Source organism: Anthonomus grandis, chromosome 4 (genome assembly GCF_022605725.1).
Source record: "Anthonomus grandis grandis chromosome 4, icAntGran1.3, whole genome shotgun sequence".
NCBI lineage: Eukaryota > Metazoa > Arthropoda > Insecta > Coleoptera > Curculionidae > Anthonomus > Anthonomus grandis.
In genome coordinates this window covers 5,233,217-5,257,598 of record NC_065549.1, presented here as the reverse complement: position 1 = coordinate 5,257,598, position 24,382 = coordinate 5,233,217, and the positions used below count along the sequence as shown (strand labels likewise).

Sequence of the window (24,382 nt, the reverse complement as noted above, 5' to 3'; positions counted from 1 at the left end):
GCCATGGAGACATACTAGCAACATTTGCGTCATCCAATTGCCGGTAGTTAATAGTAGACGGTTGTGCTCACCGTACAATTTCCTCAAATGTACAATCTTGGCAAAATGACGGGTGTTATTCACGAAATGTTGAAATGTTTTGAATATATCTTCCAATTATAAATGGTTACCGATTTGCCGCGTAAAATTAAACTTTCATCAAAAACATAAATAATCAGATCGGTATCTATGATATTGTTTGTACAATTTTTGGATAAATGCAACCCTGAAATGGCTATTGCTTGGCGTCCGGTTTAAAGTTCCGTTAATCTCTAAGCTTAATTTACGATAAATCTTATTTACGTTTACGTATAATCTTATGGTTTTCGACGACCGACGCCATACCCTTATTAACCAGACAATTCTAAAAACCTCTATACAATTTCTTAAACATCGCAACCCTGACAAGATGGCAGCGAGCAACTGTTCACTGAATATGGAACCTTATTTATTTATATTTTTTTTTGAATTCTTATTATCGTTTTAAGAGTTTTTGTGGTTACCTGTTTGTGCACTCAATTCGCCAATAAGCGGTGTTTGCTGATTGTAAACCCAAAAAATACTTATCTTATCAAAAAACCTTGCGATACCAACATCTACCAGTGGTTATATAAACGACTAACAAAGTTTTTGAGCCCTATTATTAATTTAGTGTTAAAATGTCCAGTGTAAAGAAAGTGGCTGTGGTAAGTGCTTTAGAATATACTTCCTTCATAGACAAATTCCACTAATTTTTTTTATTTTAGGTTACAGGTTCCAACAAAGGCATAGGTTTTGCAATAGTTAAAGGCCTTTGTGAAAAATTCAATGGGGATGTTTACCTAACTTCCCGAGACGTTAAAAGAGGCCAAGAAGCTGTCTCAAAACTGAATGCCTTAGGACACAAACCCCTTTTTCATCAGCTTGACATATCAGATGAAACCAGTGTGAATAACTTTAAGGAACACATTAAACAGACCCATGGTGGTCTAGATATTTTGATTAACAATGCCGGGGTGTATGCCAGTGTAAGACTTTCGAGGTATTTTTTCAATACTTATTGGTAATTATACTGTTAATCGTAGAATGATTTACCAGAGGGAGAAAAGGCGGAAAAAGATGTGGCTGTGAATTACTTTGGAACTGTCAGGGTTTGTGAGGCTCTCTTTCCACTCCTGAGGCAAAATGCAAAAGTAATTAATGTGTCCAGTTCAGCAGGTCTTTTGCAAAAGATTCCCTCAGAAGCTATCAGGGCCAAATTTAAGGATGCAAAAACTGTTGAACAATTGAATGAGTTGATGAGGGAATATATAAAGTAAGTCATAGAAGATATCAATTAAGTTTGATGAAAATTGTGTTGTAATTATGTTAAAAGCAGGTTTTTTAAAATCGAAAACCCATTAGGCTCTAGAGAAATCAGTAATCAGAAAATATTTGAGAAAATTTACATTATTTTGGAAAATCCTGTATCTAAGGAAATATTCTTTATGTAGGCTCATACTATGAAAACCAATCATTTTTTGTCAAAATTATGCTTTACAGCCATAAATAATTACCAATTTGAGGCAACAGGATCTTTTTTTTAATCTAGTCATTTATTTTGAGTTGGTTAAATTAAGGCCAGATAAAGATATAGAGTCAATTTTTGAGGTAAGTATTAGCATCTTATACTCAATAATTTATTCAAGCTATTACAACGAGTTTACATCCCTCATAAAGAATATGATACAAAATTAATTAAAAAGAGCTTGTTAAAACAAATACAGACAGTATTTTACATGTACAATGCATACTAATAGATTAGATTAAACTATAATGGCACTTATAGCATATTAAAATCTGATTTAAAGAATTCATTAAATAAATAAAAATGGAGATACTGCTGCTCTCTCTGTAAGATAATCAAGTGGATTATTATTTGAGATTGGGATATCTTGCACTATGCCGAAATAAAAATTTATTAATCATTGAGGTATTTTTATGATCTAATGAATTTTTACTTTTACCCTGGTGACTGTTTATGGTGTGCCACATAGTGTTGTCATTTGATTTTTTTTTATTATTGCTTTTTTATAGTTTTCTGTAACTTTTAAGTTCTTGTTAAATTTCTATAAGTTTATATTGATGGTTTAGCACTTTCAAAAACTGCAAGTGGACCCTCATTCCCTCAAGGTCTTCATTAAACCATAAACATGTTCAGAACAATTAGTATAGGATTTTTCTGAAAATGCTGATTATTTTTAGCATGTTGAAGCAAATCATCTGTTTTTTCCCCAATAAAATCCCATGAAAATGTATGCAAAATGTTATAAAATTTATTTATTAAGCCCCTGTTGTGTTATTGGTTTAAATACCTTTCGAGACTGATTAAAACCACAGTCATTGTGATGATATATTCTATTATTTGTGATCTATGATCAGATAAAATTATGCTAGCAATAGTCACACAACATATTTAGAGTTATTAACAAAGCCTTATTAAATCTAAGCCAGTAAAACTTAATAGTAGATATCAGAAAGCAAAATGGAGTTAATATAATTTTTAAGTCACACATACATACATATTTGGTAATCAGGACAAAACATCATTAAAAAACTCGTCTAATGTATAATATGCCTTAGTAACTAACAATCTTTTTAAATCTACTATAAGAGTTAAGTTGTCTTATTCGAAGAGGAAGGTGATTAAACGTTTTTTTACCCATGTAAATAAAACAACTTCTCACTTGCTCTGAATGTCAAATGGGCAACTGAAGGGTGTATGTACAATTTCCTGCTGCTTCAAGCATGTATAAACATCTAAAAGAGTCAGGACTCTATTTTGCACAAAAAGCTGCCAACAACCTCACTCCACAAAGGGCTCTAATTGCTCTTTTTTGCAGAACAAATACTGTATTAAAGAGATAGTAGGCACAAATCCCATAGCGAAGATGTGACTCCACAAGGATGTGATAAGCATTTTTTGCCATAACATCTAAATTCTTAAAAATTCTAAGGGCTTAGCAACCTGATGCAACTTTAATTATGTGTTCCTATAATTTGAGTCTGCAAAAAATTGACTCCTTATTGATAGTGACAGAATTCATTGAACATGTAAACCCTAACAGATTTGTTTTCGACGTATTAACAAAAAGTCGATTTGCATTGCAGCAATTCATGTATTTTCCATGCCAAATGATGATGGATTCATCTGCAAACCTAGTAGCCCTATTCTTTATGGGGAGCAAAGGAATACATTCATGTCAGCTCTCACAATTGTCATCTTGAGTTCGTTCAAAACTTGTTTATCTAACATTAAAGTCACCTGAAACCATTACTGGCTTACTTGTATCCAGAAAAGATGTCATTTGTAGCAAAAAACTAGATTCGCCTTTATTTTCACATGCTAGTGATGCCCACTTAACTTCTTTTTATCAAAATGTTCGTGGTCTTAACACTAAAACCGCGACTTTTTTTCTTGCCGCCATTGCTCAGGATTTTCACACCATATGCATCACCGAGACATGGTTGAGGCCAGAGATATCTAGTGGTGAAATATTTCCAAAGACTTATGATGTTTACCGGTCGGACCGAAAATTTGAATCCGTTATTGCCACACGTGGTAACGGAGTTCTCTGTGGAGTTTCTAAAAACATTGTCTCTGAAAAAATTAGTTTGTCTGATTTTTGCAATAGTATTGCGCCCTGTATCGATGTTGTTGGCTGTAAATTTACTATTAGGTTACAGATATTTTACATGATTGTTTTGTACATCCCACCATCTATCACATCTGTAATTTTCGAGCAATTTCTGGATCAGTTTACACTTTTAATATCAAAGCTAAACCATAGTGTAATGGGCGATTTTAACGTGTCTGATTTCTCTATTAACTCACCTACAGGACGTAATCATGTTAGTCAAAAGTCTATTGCTGTGAACAATTTTGCTAACACTTTTAATCTTGTTCAGTGTAATCACATCCTAAACTATAATAACAGACTCTTGGATCCTTGTTTTATCTAACTTCATCTATACTGTTTCGCGTAGTGACGTGCCTTTTGTCTTGGATGATTTGCATCACCCTGCACTGGAAATTGATTTTACTGTCTCAGGCCAACGTGTCCATAATTTTCAGCTTAATAAAAACTTATCTCATTCTTTTAATTTTAGAAAGGCCAACTTCCATCTCCTTTATGACTCGATCCTTGAAGCTGACTGGTCTACTGTGTATTTATCCTCTAACGTTAATGATGATGTTAATGATTCCTCTTAAGCAGCAACGTAAAAGAAGATTTCCAAATTATTATTCTCGAGAATTGATTAAGAACATTTATAGGAAAGAAAAGGCTTTCAAGGACTTTAAAATGTACAATTCTCCATTCTTTCAAAATAAATTCCATTCTCTTAGACTCCTTATCAAACTACAAATACGCAATGAATATAAGTTGTATATATCAAACACCGAAAGGAATATTTCTTTGGACCCATCTAGCTTCTGGAATTTTATTGGTTCTAAGAAGGCTAGCACGAGGATTCCTGGTATGATGAGGCTACCCGATGACATGGTAATTAAAGACCCACAAGACATAATTGATGCTTTTGCACTGTTCTTTGGTGAGGCATTTATACAATCAAAATTCATTAACCATTCGTCGACGTCTGACAATGTGCCCCACTTTGACATTTCCAACGTTGATGCTTCCCTAGCTTAATTTTGGCTAGTAAAAAACTAAAAAATAAGTTAACCATCTGGTGTAGACGGTGTGCCTAGCTTCTTGGTTAAAGATTGCATTGGTGTCCTGGCTGATCCGCTGACCTACATTTTCAACTTAATACTGTCAACAAAACAAATCCCTGAAATTTCGAAGACTGCTAAAATAATACCTATTTTAAAAGCTGGGGACTCTGATCAAATCGTGAACTACAGGCCAATCTCATTACTCTGTAACTTCTCAAAAATTTTCGAAATTATCCTGAATCGGTCGCTATTTAGTCACGCAAAAGAACTCATCTCTGTAGACCAGCATGGATTTTTTAGCGGGCGATCTTGTGTTACTAACTTATCCTGTCTGTCTAGCCACATCTGTGAATCACTTGATGTTAATACTCGAGTCGATGGTATTTATACCGACTTAGACCAAAAAGCCTTTGATCGGATACATCACTATATTTTGCTGCATAAATTAACTCAGTATGGTTTTTCAGGGAGATTATTTAATTTATTTCATTCCTACTTGATTGGTAGATCTCAATATGTTGAATATGAGGGCTTTAAATCGAAACTTTTTAACGTAACGTCGGGTGTGCCACAGGGCTCGAACCTGGGTCCGCTCCTGTTTAGTTTTTTTTATAAATGACTTGATTGAGTCACTCACTTGTCATAGGCTGGCTTTTGCCGACGATTTGAAGCTATATTTAAATGTATATGGTTTGGAGGATTGTGTTTTTCTTCAGAACTGTCTAAATACATTGGAGATATGGTGTGCTGTTAACAGTTTAGGCTTGAATGCGGCTAGATGCAATGTGGTCAGTTACTCTATCAAAAACAATCAAAAACACCCTTAAATTTTAATTACTTTATTAATGATACTATTTTGAGTAGATTAGAGCAAATTACTGATCTTGGTATAACCTTTGACTCTGAATTGACATTCGTTCCACACTTCAACAACATAGTCAAGTCAGCCCTGAGAAGGCTTGGGTTCATAATTAGATGTTCTCAGAGTTTTACTTTGGAATCTACATTAAGATTGCTTTTCTGTTGCTTTGTGAGATCAAAACTGGAGTTTGGCTGCATTATATGGAACCCGCTGTATCAGAATCATGTTGGTCTCCTTGAATCTGTTCAGCATAGATTTGCTTGAAGTTTTTGGCCTTCAGGCAGGATGGCATATATCCGGTAAAAGGTTTGATCATCGGCAACTATTGGAACGCTTTAATTTACATCCATTACATCTCAGAAGAATGATCTCTGTAAAATTCCTGCATGGGTTACTGAATGGATTCATTGATAGTCCCGTACTTCTTTCTGGTGTACGTTTCATGGTGCCTAGGCTTAATGCTAGACATCCCCTAACATTCTTTCTACCAAGGCCTCATACTAACATCCTGTTGAAATCGCCACTATATACAATATGCGCTATATTTAATCGGATCTGTCACATGTCCGATATAAACTCTCCGGTTCATGGGATTGTCGATATCTTGGTAGATCATTACTCTTGGGATTATTACCCATGTGTTTAAGTTATAGTTAGTAGGTATATTGCAGTTAATTTAATTTAATTTTGTTGAATATGTGATTATCTTGTAAAACTTTTATAATTGGGTTTTTATATCATATTAATAGTTATTTGTTCTAATTTTTTGGATAACTTTTGAGATTGTGACTTTACTTTTTTTCTTTTCTTTTCATTCTTTTAGGTTTGTTTGTGTGTGTTTTTTTTAACTATATTTTTCATTGTTTTGCAACTGTTTCCTGTTATTGGGCAAGTTGCCTGTTGAAAATAAAGGCTTATTATTATAACTTCCAGATGGGCTGCCATACACTGCTAAAATAATAATATTAGAATTAGCCACAATATTTAAAACATTTTTCAACAATAGGGCTATTAAGACAAGTTAAAATAGAAATTCCTACTCTGTTTTAACAAAATCAAATCACAACCTAATTTTTAAACACCTGATTTGGCTCTATTCCATATCACACCTTAACATACCTAACTGATTTAAATTCTAATCCATATTTTTAGGGATGCCAGGGACAACACATACCAAAGTAAAGGTTGGGGGGTCCCACCGAAAGTCTCTTACATCGTATCAAAAGTGGGCGTCAACGCTCTCACGGTGATCCAACAAAAACTACTCGACCAGGAACAACCGAACCGTAACATCTCGGTAAATTCCGCGCATCCCGGTTTTGTTGACACCGACATGACCGATCACAAAGGAGTCCTGACCGTTGATCAGGGGGCAAAATCTTCACTATTTTTAGCTCTCGAGGCGCAAGTAAAAGGCAAATTCGTTTGGTACGATTGTACGATTATGGATTATGACGGACCGATTCCTACTGCATAATTTCCAAAGAGATTTTTTCGTTTTGTTGTTTTAATGTATTAAATTCCAAAGGAAACTCAAAAATTTTAACTCCTAAGGAGAAAACCCTTTGGTTTCTTTAATTTTTTGAAGATTAGCAAAGTTTTGAGAATGTTTAAAAAACATACTCAAAAACTCCAGTAGACCAAAGGATTTTTCTTCTTCGAGTTTCCCTTGAATTCATTTGCTAATTTGTAAAAAACTTTACGCTATTGTAAATAAATGAAAAGCATTTCAAAGAAATGTTTATTTATCCCTCAAAATCACACGTTTAAGCACATCAATCAGAATAAAAAGTTAAGTACAACATTTATGCACCCTATTAATAATCGAAAGCAAAACAGGCACTTGAATTACAATATGCTTAACTAAAATGCTACCAACTAAGCAGTTCTCTGCTTTTTAGCGCTGCATTCGCAGGCTCCAGACAAATCTGGCGCTATGCTTTTTAACAAGGGTTGCTTGCTATAGCTTCCGAATAAGGTGTTTAACAGGGACACACCGTAACCTGTAGCCCTTTCTCCCTGTAAATAATGCTTGTTAAGAAAACTTAAATAGGAGAAAAAAAGGAACTTTACTTACGCTATGAACCGGATAAGCCATATCGACATGCACCCAAGTGCCGGGATAATCGAATCCTAAATGGGCGGCGACAAAAAGGCCGGCGCAACTCGCCTGAGCGTTACTACGGTCGCCGACGCTGTTTTTCATGTCGGCCAAAGCGGACGTGAACTCCGGGAAGTGCAGTTCCGGACAGTACGGTAGCGGGAAGGTCAGATCGCCGGAAGTGAGTCCCGCCTTGACGACAATGTCTTCCCAATTGCCGTTGTTAGTTAGTACTGCGGCGTGGTATTTTCCAGTGGCGATGCCCTTGATTTTGAATAAGAATAATTTCGGTTATTAGGGAGATTAAAAGAGTGTTAATTACTCAATCATTTAGTGGGGGTGTAAACAAATTTGCACATTCACTATATAAACCATTGTCTGTTATGTATAACTTATCTCTTAAGCAATGTGTGTTCCCTTGCAAGTGGAAAATGGCTAATGTAGTGCCAATTTATAAGAGTGGTGATAAATCTAGTGTGAAAATTATAGACTAATAAGTAAACTTGATATTTTCGGTAAAATTTTTGAATCATTAATTCATGATAAATGAATACATTTTCTAAAACCTATAATTATTGATGAGCAGCACCGTTTTTTTTCCCAAACGATCAATTGATTCCAACTAGTTGTTTACTCGGAATATACCAGGTGGTGCGTGGCCGAGCGGAACACAGGAAAACTCATGTAAATTTTAAGAGGGTCAATTATTGGCTTCCCTGGACATTTTATAGAAAAAATGTAAGATAGCTTTTTGAAGAGACCAATCTGGCAAATCCTTGTGCAAAATTTCAAAAAAATTTAATAAGCGAATCTTGAATTATTCAATTAAGTGTAATTGGAAAATTAGCAAATTTTCGGTTCAGGTAAAACCAAACGGGCACCAGTAAAATGAATATTGTCACTGACGTGAGGAAAAGTGTCAATAATTGACCAAATAAAAATAAAATAATTGTTATTGGTTTAACTTCATCGTTATATTAAATAAAAGTTTAGATAAAAAAGTAATGTTAACGTGCCTTACTTTGAATGTATGGTTGTGAGATTGATAAAACGAAAAAAAAAAACATTTCTTGTATTCGGCTGTACGTCAGATTTGACAAAGCCTTATAACAAATTGTTTGCTGGTGGCTGGTCTCTGGTTTTACCTGAACCGAAAGTTTGGTAATTTGGTAATTATATTTAATTCAATAATTCAAGATTAGCTTAATAAAATTTTATGAAACTTTGCACGAGGATTTGTCAGATTGGTCTCTTCAAAAAGTTATCTTACATTTTTTCTATAAAATGTATAGGGAAGCCAATAAAGCCCCTTAAAACTTACATGGGATTTCCTATGTTCCGCTCGGCGACGCACCACCCGGTATACTCCGTTTAATGAATTGTCAGACGTTAGTGGACTCTGTTTACACCGACGTGAGCACAGCATTTGACAAAATTGGTCATAATACTTTATTACAGAAACTTGCCGGAGTCGGAGTTCATGGAGATCTTTGGTGGTTAACGTCGTACATTTTTAATCGATTCTAGAATGTAGTCAATCCCATTTTAAATGAAATTCCAGGGTATCTCTGTCATATATATATAGCTTTACTCTTTATTGTCTGTGATATAGCTTTGCGGTTTTCACGACTCTGTATCACTTTTTTCTAAAACTTTTAAAGCCACAAACAGAAATAATCCAACTAGTTTTGTTCCTGAGATACAGGGCGAAAATGAAAATGTTCACTTTTAAAGATGTTATTATTTCTCAGGCCCTGTATAAGATAGAAAAATAATTAAAACTGCTTATAATAGATATTTTTATATATAAGTCAGTGGTAGTATTTAAAATTTTTTTTAGAGCACTGTTTTTCAGATTGACCACAAACTTGGTATTTTTTTCTGTATACTTACATTGTATCACAACCTAATCTTTAATAAATTTTTTGCTCCAAAAATCCATATTTATGTTTGTTTTTTAATAGTAGGCCATGCATAATACATATATGCACGAATAATGCCATTAATAATAAATATATGCATTTAATTATAATTAACATAACTCAAACATGCATTTAATTATTACTTTTTTAAAATGGCATGTGATTTAAACCTATTTATTTAATAATATTTTAAACATAAACTCAAAATATTACTCTTTAACATAAACTTAAAAATATTGAAAAAAAATATATCGGTACAAATTTAACATTTAAAACTGTAATTACAACATTGACATTTTGTCTTATACATAAGGCACATAGAGTTTCAATTCGCCTTAAGGCATTTAAAATTATAAATAGTTGCCTTTGTAAGTTTCTGAATGCTACTTCGGTTGAGGCTCGGAGTTTATCTAGATTATTAAAGGCCGAATTGCATAAATTTTATTTTTTATATATTACCATACAAAAAAGTGTAAAATACTTAAATCCGGTGACCTCGAGGGCCACCTGATTGGCATGTACGTGCCAAACCAGCGTCTACCAAAATGAGCTCTCAAATATTCTCTGAAACTACCCTTGAATTATAAGCGGGTGCTCCATCTTGCTGGGAATATATCTGATGTTGCTGTGCCAAAAGTATGTCCTCCAGCAACTCTGGCATATTATTTTGTAATATATTTAGGTATCGTTGGGCAGTTAAGCTACCCTCAAAAATAGTATATATAATTTTAGTGCCCAATACAAAACATGAAACACTGAAACTAAATCGGCCTCGTTGCTGCCATTCAAAAGTAATATGTTTGCTTTCTTGATATCAATGTCTTGTATTTTGCCTATTACATTTTTCAATTCGTCAGATCATATTCTCTTTCTTGCAAAATCCAGATCTTCGTTAGATTTGGTTAAAAGACAATAAGAAAATTTCAATTGGTTAAGTCGATCGTGAGAATGCTATTCTCGAACAATATTTATCTTATACGGTTTAAATTTGCTTTTTTTAAATTTTCTACACTTATATTTGAAACTCTGAATCGGATTTTAACCGATTTTTCTGGAAACCTAATAAGATCTTTTTATTTTTAACAAAATAAAATAAGTCAATTCTTTACATGTTTAAATATTAAAGCAGGGCTGCTTCGAGTTTTTTGTTACAAAGGTTTAAACATTTTATAATGTACTTTTAAAAAATGTTGAATTATTGTATTGACTCTGTGACTTAGTATCCATGCATGCAATAAACAAAACGTTTTTTATGCACGTTCCAAGTTTTATGCATGTATGAACAAATTCACGGCCTGATTTTTAAAGCTAACATTTACTAGCTTTTTAAGATTAGGTTGTGATACATTAATGTACTCAGAAAAAAATGCAAAAATATGACTTTAGAATACATACGGATTTAAAAAATCCCAAGTTTGCCCAATCTTTTTAAATTATGTTATGTTTTACTTTATCCAAAATATTACTTTATGCAGACGATATTAAGATTTTTGCCCATCAATAATCTTGATGATTGCTTTCCTTTACAAAATGATCTGGACAAATTTTTTGAGTATTGTCAGAGAAATAAACTTACGAGTATAATTACACATTTTTTACTGTAGATTTATTTTGTCGCTCTCTTTCTATGTTTAAGAAGAGAATCACAGATCCTAGTTCTAATTAATAAGAACACTAAATTTAAATTAGCACTTTATTGTATATTTGCTCTTGTATTATTTTTTAGTTAAGTACACCTGCAATGTTTTGTAATTTGTGGGTGTTCCTTTGGGTTTTGGCCTGTCAACATTCTATTTGTTTTTAATAAAATAAATAAAAAGAAAAGTAAATAAATAAATGTGAGAACGTTTTTAGTGCCTCAAAAGCATTGGAGTTAGAGACGATTTTGTCAAACAAGGTCCAAACTTTAAAACGTGCCAAGTTAGGATTTTTATCCATTAGCAGATAAACTTAGAACATTGAAAGGCTAGAATTAGTAAACAACAACTTTGTTTGAGTCCAACATGTGCACAGGGGCAAGAGGGGTGTGTTGTTTACAAACATATTTGCCGATTCTCTGTTGTCAAGTCGACGCGAATTTCCAACGGAGAAAATTTTTTGCTATATTTTAACAACCATTATAACGTTAATTTAACTTACTTGTGTTGTATTTTATAGGAAAATTTAAATTAAAAAATATAAATACTACAATTAACCTATTTTAAGAATAAATATAATATCCTTAAGCAAAAAAATAACAAAATTATTAACATTCTTATCCCTAAAACCGTTTCTAAAAAATTTGAAGCGACAACACCGGAACTTAAGCGCCTGAGCCATACGCATAGTGTCATCTGTCAAACGGCTTTTTGTTTATGTTCGGGATTCGTGTATTTTCTTTAATTTTTTGGTTTCAAAAGGAAAAAGGCCACATTTTAGTGTTTTTTTAAATTGCTAGGATGGCAAAAACTTGTGTCGTTTGTGCCGCATCATGATAAAAAGGTGATTCAAGCCGAACTTTTCACAAGTAAATACCGATACTTTCATAACATCACATCATGGGGTAACCATCATCATAAACGTAGAATAGGGGATCTTATAGATATAAACCTAATAAAAACTTGAATGTGAAAGTGTGTGTAAAATACCAAAATATTTATATTTTTAAATCTAAATATATTTTTGAACATATTCATCTATCAATAGGCTATAAAAAATATAAAACTAGAATTTTATCGCTGGTTTTATTGCAGGATTTTATGTTTTTTTTGTTGTTTTGGCAGAAAGATGGCATAATACCCATATACCTATCTATATATAGTTGTTTTTTAATATAGACATTAGGTAGATAGATGAAATTACTAATTTTTTATTGCCTTTAAAGAATTTTGAAATTTATTTAGATATTGATATCTAGGTATGTATAGTTAATTTTGTCTTTCCCTAAAATTTGGTCGATAATTTTTTTTTTGTTTTACCATATTGCAACCTATAATAATATATATATAGTAATTGGCACCACATATTAATTTATTACTGTATTTTTTTTTGCTTTTTGATTAAATATTAAATACTTATTATAAATTGCCTAATATATGCCCAAAGGGAACAATGGATTTCATTAATCGAAATCAACACAATTAAAAAGAATATATTTGTTCAGATCACATCCTTAGAAGTGATTTATTATATAAGGAAGATAATATTATCAGTATACGGACTTTATTAAAAAAATCAGCTCTACCTTAAAGGTAATTTTTTTTTTAATATATTTTTCTAGTATAAAAAAATCGTCACAAAAAGTATTAGTGTTACTCATATAAGCTTTATTTATACCTAATACTTATTAAATTAGGTATGTGTGTAAAACTATTTTTTTACATTAACATTACATTAATTTACCAAGTGATTTACCCTTCAAAGCTGCAAGGGTAGTTTTCCTGAAGAGTGCAAAAACTTCTTTAGCTTCCAAAATGGTATATACTACAAACAGTGAAGCTAATATAGACAAGTATGGATAATTAAAATAAATTAATATTTTTGATACACCAAATTTTGTATAATTACAGATCTGATCATTCATCATCAACAATAACTGCATCTGAGATTAATAGTTACTGTGGGGTCTAGGTCAACAATTACTATTTCCCATCCAATCCGTTTTTGTTTAACTGCTACACATTCCCTGACTCTGCCAGGGAAAAGGTAAAAATACACTCAAAATAGACATCATTATAGCAAATTTAAAAATTATTGTTCAATTCTGTCTCTAAGTACAAATAAGACTTTTATGCCATGTATCATCTTATTCTATATATCTTATTTAAAAGTGATATAGTATTTTATTGTGTTATATTTGTAATTAAATGCAATTAATCAAATGTATGATATTTCAAAGATTCTTTATAATAACATACATTTTATTGATTAATTGGATTATCATAATACATTTTTTTAATTTTTTCTTTTTAATATTGGTAATACTATATTTTTATGTATATTACTCTAGGGTAAAATGAAAATGATATCCTAAGGACTTTTTAAAAGCTAAATCACTTGTCACCAAATTATGGAAAAAAAAGAACAAAAAATTAAAATTCGAAGATTGCAACAAACAAATTTGCGCCAAAGAAATTGAATTAGATGTCTCAAGTTATTATTAAAATACTTAAGAAATATTACATATATTACATATTTTATTTGACTTGTAAAAGTACTTGTTTGTATATTACTACTAATAAACTATCTAATCTAATCTATTGTACATAGTCTTTATTCTTAGGTAAGCTTTGTTTTTTAGTATAAATTAATCTGATATAATAATTGGTATTAGGTATTATATAGGTCACTGTTAAATATCTCAAAACCATTGTACAGGCTAAATACTCATAATAAAAATCTTATAACCTATAAAAAACCTGCAACTCCTTCACAATTTGAACCTCCTTGTAGTTTTAACTCTTTCCGCTGAAGCCATACTGTCCCTTTGAAAAAGTCAGCACCATAGAAGTATATATTATGTGATTTAAAGTAAGTGATGTAAAACTGAGTTTTGTATAATATAATAAAATTTTGCAAAATGTTAAAAATTTGTGTCTTAAAACATGATTTATTAAGAAATCTATAATATTATATTAATAAAATATTTTATTTCCATAAAAATGCTTTGACAAAAATGCTGCCTTTTATTACCTTCCTCTAACGAAGTCCGTTAAAAAAACACATAAATAGCATATATAAGTAATATTACCATCAATGGTAATATTACTTATATTTAAACTCTATAATAATTAATAAAAATTTATCAGGTAAATATTTGTTGACGACGTCACTGGTAGAGAGTGCTTGTATCGGTGGCGTCAACAATGCGTTCGAGCGGCGTTGCGATGCCATTAACGTTTTCTCGTTGCTTCGTACTTTATTTTCATTTATTTAACGTATATTGACTTCGATAAGAGTATCTTATCAAATTTATTTTAAAAAAATGCTTGATATTTTATTAAAGGGGAGCAGTAGTATTGTTTTAAGTTTTCGGAAAAAACTGAAAAATTTTATGATATTATAAAGTGATTTTTGCCATTTCTCTATAAGCATTTGGCATCATTGTATCAGAGATGTTGCAAGCAAACAAACCTGCCCATAGTTCCACGGCATGCTACTTCTAGCCTTTCAATGTTCTAAGCAGATAAATTTTTAAAATGTTGCATATTAGTGGATTCTATGAAGTTTGCCACTTTTCCAAATCATCTAAGACTTGCCAAAATCAAACCACGCCCTTGTATAAGTAGTGATGTGCTTAACACTAGTTCATTTTATCAATAAATGTCATTTATTGTCATAAGTTCAACAGGGTTATCTAAAGAGCAAATCAACAACAACTGTGATATTTCAATTTACAAGAGACACCTTTATCAGCTGGAGAGTATAAAGTCCTAGATATTTGTATGGATTTAAGCAAAACATATGACTGCATAGACAGAAATTTACTACTACACTAAACAAATATGGAGTTAGAAGCAATGCACTTGATAATGTTGGTTTTTCTAATAGGCCTCAGAAGGTAGTAGTTCAAGATGAAAAAAATTAAGTTTGATAAAGAATTGTGAAATTGGCATAGCACAGGGAATTATTTTGGGTCAATTGGTCAATCAACATTGCAAACCAAAATTCAATAATCACAAATTATGTTGATGATACAAATCTTCTTGTAAGAGGCTCAAAACTGCAAGATACAATTAAAAATGCACAACTAACTTTTAATTTTGTGTGTTGTTTTAGTGACTCAGTTTAATTTTGTTAACCTTTAAGGCTTAAGGGATTAATTGTATTCCTAGCTCTTCAAAACTTTTTTTCTTTTATTGCCAATGTTTTGGCCTATAGTAGGGTGAACAGAAAAATTAAAGCTCCGGGCAGCATTATTTCAAAAAAGAAATTAACAAGGAAAAACAGGTTTTAATGGATTTCCGGTCCTTGAAAATGTACTTCTTTCCCCAAAAAAAGTGTAATCTTCCAACAGTTGACAACAAAGCTTATACATTACACAATTTACTGCGGGTAATACAAACATGGGTCCTAAAAATGCTTGGTTTTCAAGCTACAGGGTATTAGAGTAAAATTGAATTGATAATTAATTAGTCATACGTACACCAATAGTTACTAAAAACATCTAAAAACCGTGTTTCTATATCATAATAACAAAAATTCAATACACACCTGGGCTCCCGTAAGTGTAGCCATATCCAATATAATGTTAGCCTTAAGATCCTTGTTGGCATAAACGACGCCATCGGCCAAAACTAGACGTCCCTCTGCATCGGTATTGTTGATTTCCACCGAACGGCCCGAGTATAAAGTATGAATATCGTCGGGCCTAAAATTTAGATAATCTTTATTCCACATAACATGCATATTGTGTAAGTTTTGTGGAGAAAAGGCTTTTTTTAAGAAGTATCTTCCTTATTAAGATAATGCCCAATAGAACGAGTAAACGATTGATTTACCTTGTGGCGTCGGGACCTACGGCATTTTCGGCCAAACAGAAAACTGCGTGTAGATTCTCGCTGAAACCCGACTTTACCGCGGTGTAAAATGCACCCAAGATGCCCGCCGCACCTCCACAGTCCCTTTTCATTCCAGTCATGGCGGTCTAAAAGGGTGGATTATTAATATCCGATTGTTTGTTTAAGTTTCAAATATTTTTGATTTTATAGGTAATATAAGGTCTTCAAACTGATCCTAACGTTACAAAACTTACTAAAATAAAAATCTGTCGAGTTTTAAGGGTTAAGTTGGATGTGGGGCCAAGTAAAATCCCAGCCGTTCAAATCTTTTTTCCTTTAGTGCCAACGTTTCAGCCTACATTAGGCCTTCTTTAGGGCGAACAGAAAAATTAAAGCTTTTCGTTAGACAGTATAGAGTAGAACAAAGCGGTTTTGTTTAATGATTCTATTTAGGCTGCATTTATTTAGTTTTGAAAGATATCAAATCACTGTTGTGTAAGCAATAAGATTAAATTAATAGTATTTTAAATTATGGGTTTGAATTGTTCACAATCTACTCTACATTGTCTAACGAAAAGCTTTAATTTTTCTGCTTGCCCCGAAGAACGTTTAACATAGGCCATTGGCATTAAAGGAAAAAATATATGAACGGCTTGGATTTTACTTGACTGCATATTTAGCTTTAAATCTCAACACAATTAATTCGCTAAAATAACAAATTAAAGAGAAGAATTAAACTTCAATAAGATTAAATTCTCATAAGTTAACACTATTTTCCTGGAATTGTCTCTTGGCACTGCAATATTTACATCAATGTTTTTTTTTTAAACAAAATAGAGTATGCCATGACTATGCCTTGTTTTTTAAATAATGGAGAGCAGTGATCTAAGTATGATATCCTACAAAGAGTCGGAATTATTCTAATTTGAATAATATATATCCTCTGCATTGTTTCTGCAACTAGTAAGACTGGATTACAGAGCCTTCACTTACAGTGTTTCAGTTACAATATTGTAGATTGCAAAGTTTGTGAATGATATTTTCTTGCAAATTTTATTCCCATGAGTTTTATTTATAGTAAATCCTAAGAGCTTAGTCTCATCTGATTTCTGGATATTAATTAATTCCATTAAACAAAAGAGTCAAAGTATTCTTATTTTTGTTATTCTTTTGCCTTGGTTTTGGTAGAATTTAGAACTAGTAATTTTTCATCACACCATGTCTGCATTTTGAGAACCGAATTTGCAATATTTATTTAGTGCAACTCTTTCATCCTTGTTTGACGCAAACATGAATTGTTTGCGTCAGTTGCTATTACTATAGCTATTGCTATAAGTGCAATATCGGACTAACCCACAAAAATTCAAAATCGGCTTTATTGTAGAATATTATCCGTCAAGTTTAAATCTATTTATTGCACAGTAGACCAAACAACCAATTCCTTTTCGTTACGAGATGGCAGCACTAAACTAGTTATTGAACTTTATTATTGATGAAAGTTTAAAGAAGCAAAGTGGACTATCCTCAGTTAGTTCACTGAGCTACTAAAAGTAAGAAGTTTATATGCTAGAGACACCTTAAAAAAAAGACACTAAACTGGCAAAAAGTGGAAACGCAACGGTCATCTGTTTTGATCTAATGAAGACTCTTCCTACACCTGTACTTACCACAGGCATTTGTTACTATAAAAGGCAGTTATGGACTTACTGCTTTAATATACATGAAATGGGAACCAATAATTCGTTCATGTTTGTATAGGATGAAAGTATTGCTTCCAAGGGACCGCAAGAGGTGCGATCTTGTATTTTATATTACATAAAAATCTTTGCTACATCGAAAAGACTTGTTATGTATTCTGACCAATGTGGTGGTCAGAATCGTAATATAAAAATGTCATTGATATGTAATTATATTACTGCATCTCCATTATTTACTATGGAAGAAATAGATCATAAATTCCTTGTAAGTGGTCATTTCTATTTAACATGCAACAAAGATTTCGAAATCATGGAAAAAGAAAAGAAATTCCATCCACATATCTTTATACCTCAAGACTGGCATACAGTCATAAGACATGCTAGAAAAAAAAATCCCTTTACCATAATAGAAATGGATAAGTCAAGATTTTTTTCCACAAAGGAACTTGAAAATAACATAATAAACACAAAAGTATCTGAAACAAAAACAATGGTGGAGAGGCTCAAAATCCAATGGTTAAGGTTTAGAAAAGATTATCCCAATACTATTTAGTATAAGTACTCGAATAATGAAGAGGTTTATTTTAACACAGTAGATCTTAGTAAAAGGAAATCTGTTTCCAAGGAGATTAAAATCTTCCCCTTTTATACCCAAATGGTAATGCCATTAATGAAGATAAAATAAAGATCTCCTTGAGTTCATGGAATTCATATTTCCTATATACCAAGATTTTTATAAAAATCTGAGGTCATTTGCTCAAGCAACTGGAGGTGAAGTAGTTGGCCCAATTGAGGAAAAAGAAACTTTACGTATTTAATAACTACCTACTTAATAAAAAAATTAAGTTTCTATATTTTTTTATTTATTCTCGTGACAATACGAGTAATACAGTTTTTGACGTAATACTTATAATAGCTTCAGTTATAGTAACCCATTAAAAACCCAATCTATTTTAAATGCAGAGTGGACTAACCCACATAGAAAAATCGAATATTATAGCCATATCCAAAAATTTAAAACAAGTTGCGCAAATTTAAGTAACACTCAAGAACATTCAATTAATTCGAACTACAGAAATGTCCTTTTAAAAGGATTTTGCGCACTTACATTTTCGTATTTTTTTAAACCTATTTTTTAGCACTTAATAATATTGGGGTTAGTCCGTTTTTGCACTCATAGCCTCAATTATCATCAGCGAACTGTGCCAGGAGAAGACCAGTTCGTCGCCGCGTATCCTTATGGAATATAGTGTTTTGTTTTCTAGGATATTCTTCCAGAAAATACTTTATTTCCTATTGCAACAAATCTGAACCAAAATTCTGTATCATCAATATAAAATACTGTTAAGCCGCATTCGAGCTTAAACTCTGGTTTTTTTTAATTTTAAGCAGTTGAATATTTTATTTATTCCAGACAGTTAAGTCATAAAATTCCAGGCACAAAAATTAGGGATTTTCGTTTTCAAGCAGTCAAGCCATTCTTACATCAATTGTTTGGATATACTTCTCTGAACTTAAGATAGCAAAATTATTTTATTGTTCCAGGCAGTTCAGTCAAAGGATTTCAGGCAGAAACCACCACATGACTTAAACATCATAATTCCAAGCAATTAGTCGCAAGAAGCATTTCAAAAACCTCAAAAGTGGTGGATCTCTTTTGGACCTTGGCTGCCAAAATTGCCTCTAACTCAAAGAGTTTTCGAGGTACAAAGAGAGTTCATATATGAAATAGTTTGGTAAAACATGCACTTTCTTTTACTAAAACCTTTTCAAAAAAAAATCAATTATTTGTGGAAATATTCGCAATAAAAGAGAAAATTTGCTAAGAACAATAGCAACAAAAAAAATATGCCCTGACCAAAACTGCCGTAACTACCTAAATCTTCCACTCAGATTGAAGTTTTTACCATCCGGTTCAACCTCAAGAACTCCACAATATTCATGTAAAAATTATGAAAATATTTCAAAAGTTATTCAAAAGTTATGCCCAAAAATGTTCGCCAATGAATAAAAATCTTGAAATCAATCAATCAATGTAATAGCAATTGTTCCTGGCTGTCACTTAAAATATTATTTAGCTTTATCTTTGGATAGGGTTCCTATATCTGAAAAAACCTGAACCCTAAACAGAGTACAAAATTCTGACTATTTTTGGTCACCAAGGTGAAATTAAAAAGCAAATTCATTTAGTACAATTGTTGGATTTTCGATTGCCACTGAAAATTCCTAAAAAAACTCAAGTTCCAAAAGACATGGATCATAAGAAATACAGGCAATTTAAGAATACAAGAAACACTCCTAGGGAGATTTCTCTTTAGTTTTTTTTAAGTTTGTGGGAATACTAAAGTAAACCGCAAGTTTTCAGTAATAAGCCTAAGAAAATAAATGTTTGCAGAAAATCTCTACAGTTAAATCTCAGAATGAATACCGTCAGGATATAAAAAGATCGAGGCTTATTAAAAATTCTGGAAGGACCGCATCGCAATTAGTTAATCATTTTTGAGGTTCTTAATCAGTAAATCAGGATCAATTTTATGCACAAGACTTTTTCAGGTCTTTTAATCATATGTATGTTAGTCTACTCTATTATTTTAACCTTCATTATTTAAAGTATTATTTAACTTAATTGACTGTTACTTTTCTTCATCTTTTTTGTGCTAATTTTTTTCTATATTTTAAAATGTAATTTTAATGTGAAGTAATACCTAAATGTTATTTGACTTGTATAAACACCACATTTGTGTATTAGCACCAATAAACAATTTGGATTTAAAATTGTTTTTCCCACTACTATTACCGCTTTATTGATACACTAGACATTACAAAAATCTGATGCCTCTAGTGAACCACCAAAAACCCATTTTTTATAAACGTATAAACCCTGTTAAATCAATTACCTTTCCCTTGATGCAGAGGCCGCCGGTATCGTAAACAATACCCTTTCCCACCCAAGCGATGGTCTGGGTGGCCCCCTCGGGAGTGTAACTGAGCACCGCCAAAGCCGGTGGGACTTTCGCCGCCTTGCCCACTCCATAAATGCCTCCGAAACCTTTTTTCTGTAACTCTTCGCCCCGGATTATCGTCGGAGTGATGTTCAGCGAGGACCCGACAGCTTTAACTTCCTTTAAAGTAGAAATAAGAATTAAATACCTTGGGTAGAAAAGATAATTCTTACCTCCAAAAAGTTATCGACGTTCATTTCATTGCAGGGAGCGTCGACGATCTTGGCCGCTAATCTGACCCCGTCCACGGCATATTCTAAACATTTCAACTCGTTTTCGGTGAGTTGCGAATTGTCCTGCAAGTGTGAGTTCGCACCATGAGGCACAATCACAAACTCGACAGAAACTGTCGGCTTGCTATCCTCAGATTGAGATTTCTTTGTGTATAATGGGAAGGCTCGAGCTATTGCACAGGCACTGGCAAAAACATCTGGTTTTTCACAAACCATCTGAAACATAGAATTAGTCACAACTACTAAATGTACAATTATTTTAATATTTACGGCTGCGATTTGGATTTAGACTTCTCAAAAAAAAAAAAAATTTACAAAAATTATTGACCATAATTTACCATATTTCTGTTTATACAGATTTAGTAGCCAAGATACTTGTAAAAAATACTACTTTCTACTTACTTTAATCGGACGTTTTGAGAAGCAGAGCTTATCTGTTGTAATATATTAGTGCATAATTCATATATTTGCGTATAAACTTACAATAGTTATAACATTGTCAATAGATTAATATCACACGTACAAAAAAACAAGCTTACAGAGCATAATATTAAAATAGTTTGCTTATATATAAATACAAAAAAACACATTTTAAAAATTCAGATCTCAAACCGACAGCTTTTGCTCAATTAAATTAAAGCATTTATCTACAAGAAATTATGCTTAAAAGAATTTAGAGAAATATTTTTAATATTATATGACAACTTGTTAAAAAATTTTGTGTTCTGTTAGTTAGTTTAATACTTTTATTATCTAGTTGGAAGCTGGTTTTATTCATGTTTAGTTAATATTAGATTTAATTATTACACGTGGCAACGTCGGATCGGCTGTAAATGACGGGCACGGGGCAGTGACAAAACCAACATGGTGTGTCAACAGGCCTTGATTTCGCTCTTGGATAAATGGTATAATTTAAAAAGTAAAAATGAGTTACAGCGACCAAAGTAGCTTTCATTTCAAGAACCCAATGATCAAACAGATCCGGAGCCTAATAGGATGCAAGAGGTTCTTAAGCGCAAAAAATCGACCTGCATATTAAAGCATTGATGACTATTGTCATTCTGAGTCTCTTCAACTAAGGTATAGCCCGAGAGGTTCTTTCGAAGATACAGGAATACATCAAGGATGTATTGTGATGGAAGTTTCAAGACTTTTAGACTTTTAAAGAATGGCATAAACTTTATGCTTCTCAGGCTCAGGACTATACATTTTAAGTCACCCCTTACTGTTGGCATAAGAAGATAACTGGGTATTATTCTTTTTTTGTTTTGTAATCATATAAGATAAAAGAAAATATATATACATAATTTCCTTCCTTCCTTATTTATTGGTGTCTGTAATTGGCCCTTAGACTATTAATACTTAATAAATAAATAAAGGTAATAGTAGCGTCCCTTACCACAATGCTTTCATTAGGACTATCAGTCAAAGCACTCTGAACGATCTTGGTAATTGAATGGGCTCTGGATGGTGTGTTATGTCTGCTACATTTCACTGGCAGAGCGGCTACAGTAGCCGAATTCAGCCATAACGATGAGGTGTCAGTTGGCGAGGGATGCAAGTTGGTCACTGCCAACTTGAATGTTTCTTCATTCACCCTCGGTTCCAATTTGGCTCTAATATCAGTGAATCTGAGCTGGTTAAGGTGTTTCAGTTGGCCGACGATCAGCACAGGATTCAGTTGGGGATCTGTCTTGGACAAACCGGATCTGAAGACCAGTTTGGCCATGGTTTTTGCGGCCTTAATCTAAAAATTTACAATTGGATACAATAGTGTGTAAAAAAATAATACTTTACTCTCTTGAGTTCTTATTAAGCATTTGCTTGGTAACTGGGGTGCTATAGCACTTCTTATCACTTTCATTTACTGATATAATTATCTGTTTACATAAGCCAGATTATTTTCAGTATAAAGCTGTTTATTATGTCAAGTGTATTTTAAAATAAATACCTATTTAGATTGCTTATGTGGCATAACAATGACAATATTCGATGTTTATTACATTATAGAACTTGGTTTTCTGAAATATGTATTTTTATATAATTTATACTGTCTGGGGATTTTTTAAAATTTAAGAGAACCATTACAAGCTTTGGATGATTTGTTTTGGTCAAGGGATGGTGAATTTTAACCTATATGCTATGACTCGACTAGGGTGGTTTGGTCTATAAAACAATATGAGTTTCAGTTAAGTTTCATGATGGTTTCAAAAGTAAGACACTTTCGAATTTGCTAATTTTCAAGGATTTTTAGGATGTATGACAATGGAAAATCTTTAGTTAAATAATAGCCATTTATAAGTGAGTAGAGATTAAATTTTTATTTCAAACAAGATCATAACTGATAAGTATATAATGGATTTTTAAACAGAAAATATAGCACTAATATTTGTGAAGTAAATTGAATTTATAAGAATATATCAATAAAAGTAACTTGATGTGTAAAGATTCTCTTAACGGATATTAAATACTTACTGAAGCCACTATAAACTTTAAAAAAAATCAGATTTTTGGAAAATGATCAACTTAATTTTAATTGATAATCAAAAAAAGCAAAAGAATCCAAAATCTATACTCCTATATAAAAAATGATTATACAAAAAAAAACTTGGCATTTGACAGGAGATCATAACCTCTGTCGGTGACATATTTGACAGCAGACATAACCTATCGGCGCACGTAGTGCATTTACCACATATTAACTACGTGCATAGGCGAGAAATTTGTAAAATTTTTTTGAACAAAAATTATGATGATGTGACAACTATTAACCAATAGATAGCATTCTGTATGACGCCATACGTGATAATGTGACGTGAAAAAATTATAGTTCATTCCATCAATAACCATTATCAAAAAATGTCACATTCAGTGAACAGGCAGCCCTCAGGGTTCCATATTTCAGGAATATTGTACAGAGAGTGTCTTTCACACCGATATTTAGTCCTAAAAATAATACAAAATCGTGTGATTGATATCTTATATATTATCCCTTTCTATCGATGCACGTAGTACATTTACCACATATTACTACGTGCATACGCGGAAAATTTATACAATTCTTTGTACAAAAGTTTACATTAGTTAATAATTAAAATCCTACACTTCAACTTAACATTGTACAATGAATCTTCCGTACAGGACTGCTTATTCACAGTTGGTGATATGCGAGTTGTTTTTGTAAAACATTATACATGAAATTATAATTTTGTGTTCCCTGAGGAAGACAGTTATTATGTTTTAAAGTACTATGACGATTAAAACTACTATCAGTGTCCTCGTTGTTTAGACTTTACTTATTCTTTTATTAATACGCCAATGCATTTACATACACTATAATTCTTATAACCC

General features: G+C 32.2%; 2 protein-coding genes across 4 annotated transcripts; one reads left to right on the top strand and one right to left on the bottom strand.

The window, feature by feature from the left end:
- The first annotated feature begins 293 nt into the window (after positions 1-293).
- Positions 294-7,335, top strand: LOC126734927 (carbonyl reductase [NADPH] 3-like). The gene is made up of 4 exons (XM_050438765.1): positions 294-725; positions 786-1,046; positions 1,104-1,333; positions 6,750-7,335. The coding sequence occupies exons 1-4, from the start codon at positions 699-701 to the stop codon at positions 7,072-7,074; spliced, it is 843 nt and encodes a 280-aa protein (XP_050294722.1). The 5' UTR covers positions 294-698; the 3' UTR covers positions 7,075-7,335.
- Positions 7,325-23,669, bottom strand: LOC126734926 (probable aminopeptidase NPEPL1). 3 transcript variants are annotated; one of them, XM_050438762.1, is made up of 8 exons: positions 23,507-23,669; positions 22,431-22,778; positions 20,972-21,247; positions 20,694-20,918; positions 16,100-16,245; positions 15,813-15,969; positions 7,675-7,962; positions 7,325-7,616 (listed from the first exon to the last, which is right to left on the bottom strand). In XM_050438762.1, the coding sequence occupies exons 2-8, from the start codon at positions 22,758-22,760 to the stop codon at positions 7,476-7,478; spliced, it is 1,563 nt and encodes a 520-aa protein (XP_050294719.1). In that variant the 5' UTR covers positions 22,761-22,778; positions 23,507-23,669; the 3' UTR covers positions 7,325-7,475. The 3 variants fall into 3 exon arrangements, with proteins under 3 accessions (XP_050294719.1, XP_050294721.1, XP_050294720.1); XM_050438764.1 differs by lacking the exon at positions 23,507-23,669 and adding an exon at positions 22,829-22,951; XM_050438763.1 differs by lacking the exon at positions 23,507-23,669 and having other exon boundaries at positions 22,431-22,866.
- Between the last annotated feature and the right edge of the window lie 713 nt (positions 23,670-24,382).

Excerpts from the sequence above, each read along its gene's own strand:
- LOC126734927 (XM_050438765.1), top strand. The coding sequence starts at position 699 with ATGTCCAGTGTAAAGAAAGTGGCTGTG. Across the intron at positions 726-785 it reads GTGTAAAGAAAGTGGCTGTG|GTTACAGGTTCCAACAAAGG; the intron begins GTAAGTGCTTTA and ends TTTTTATTTTAG. Across the intron at positions 1,334-6,749 it reads TTGATGAGGGAATATATAAA|GGATGCCAGGGACAACACAT; the intron begins GTAAGTCATAGA and ends CCATATTTTTAG.
- LOC126734926 (XM_050438762.1), bottom strand. The coding sequence starts at position 22,760 with ATGGCCAAACTGGTCTTCAGATCCGGTTTGTCCAAGACAGATCCCCAA. Across the intron at positions 21,248-22,430 it reads GTCCTAATGAAAGCATTGTG|ATGGTTTGTGAAAAACCAGA; the intron begins GTAAGGGACGCT and ends TCTATGTTTCAG. Across the intron at positions 7,617-7,674 it reads TGGCTTATCCGGTTCATAGC|GGAGAAAGGGCTACAGGTTA; the intron begins GTAAGTAAAGTT and ends CATTATTTACAG.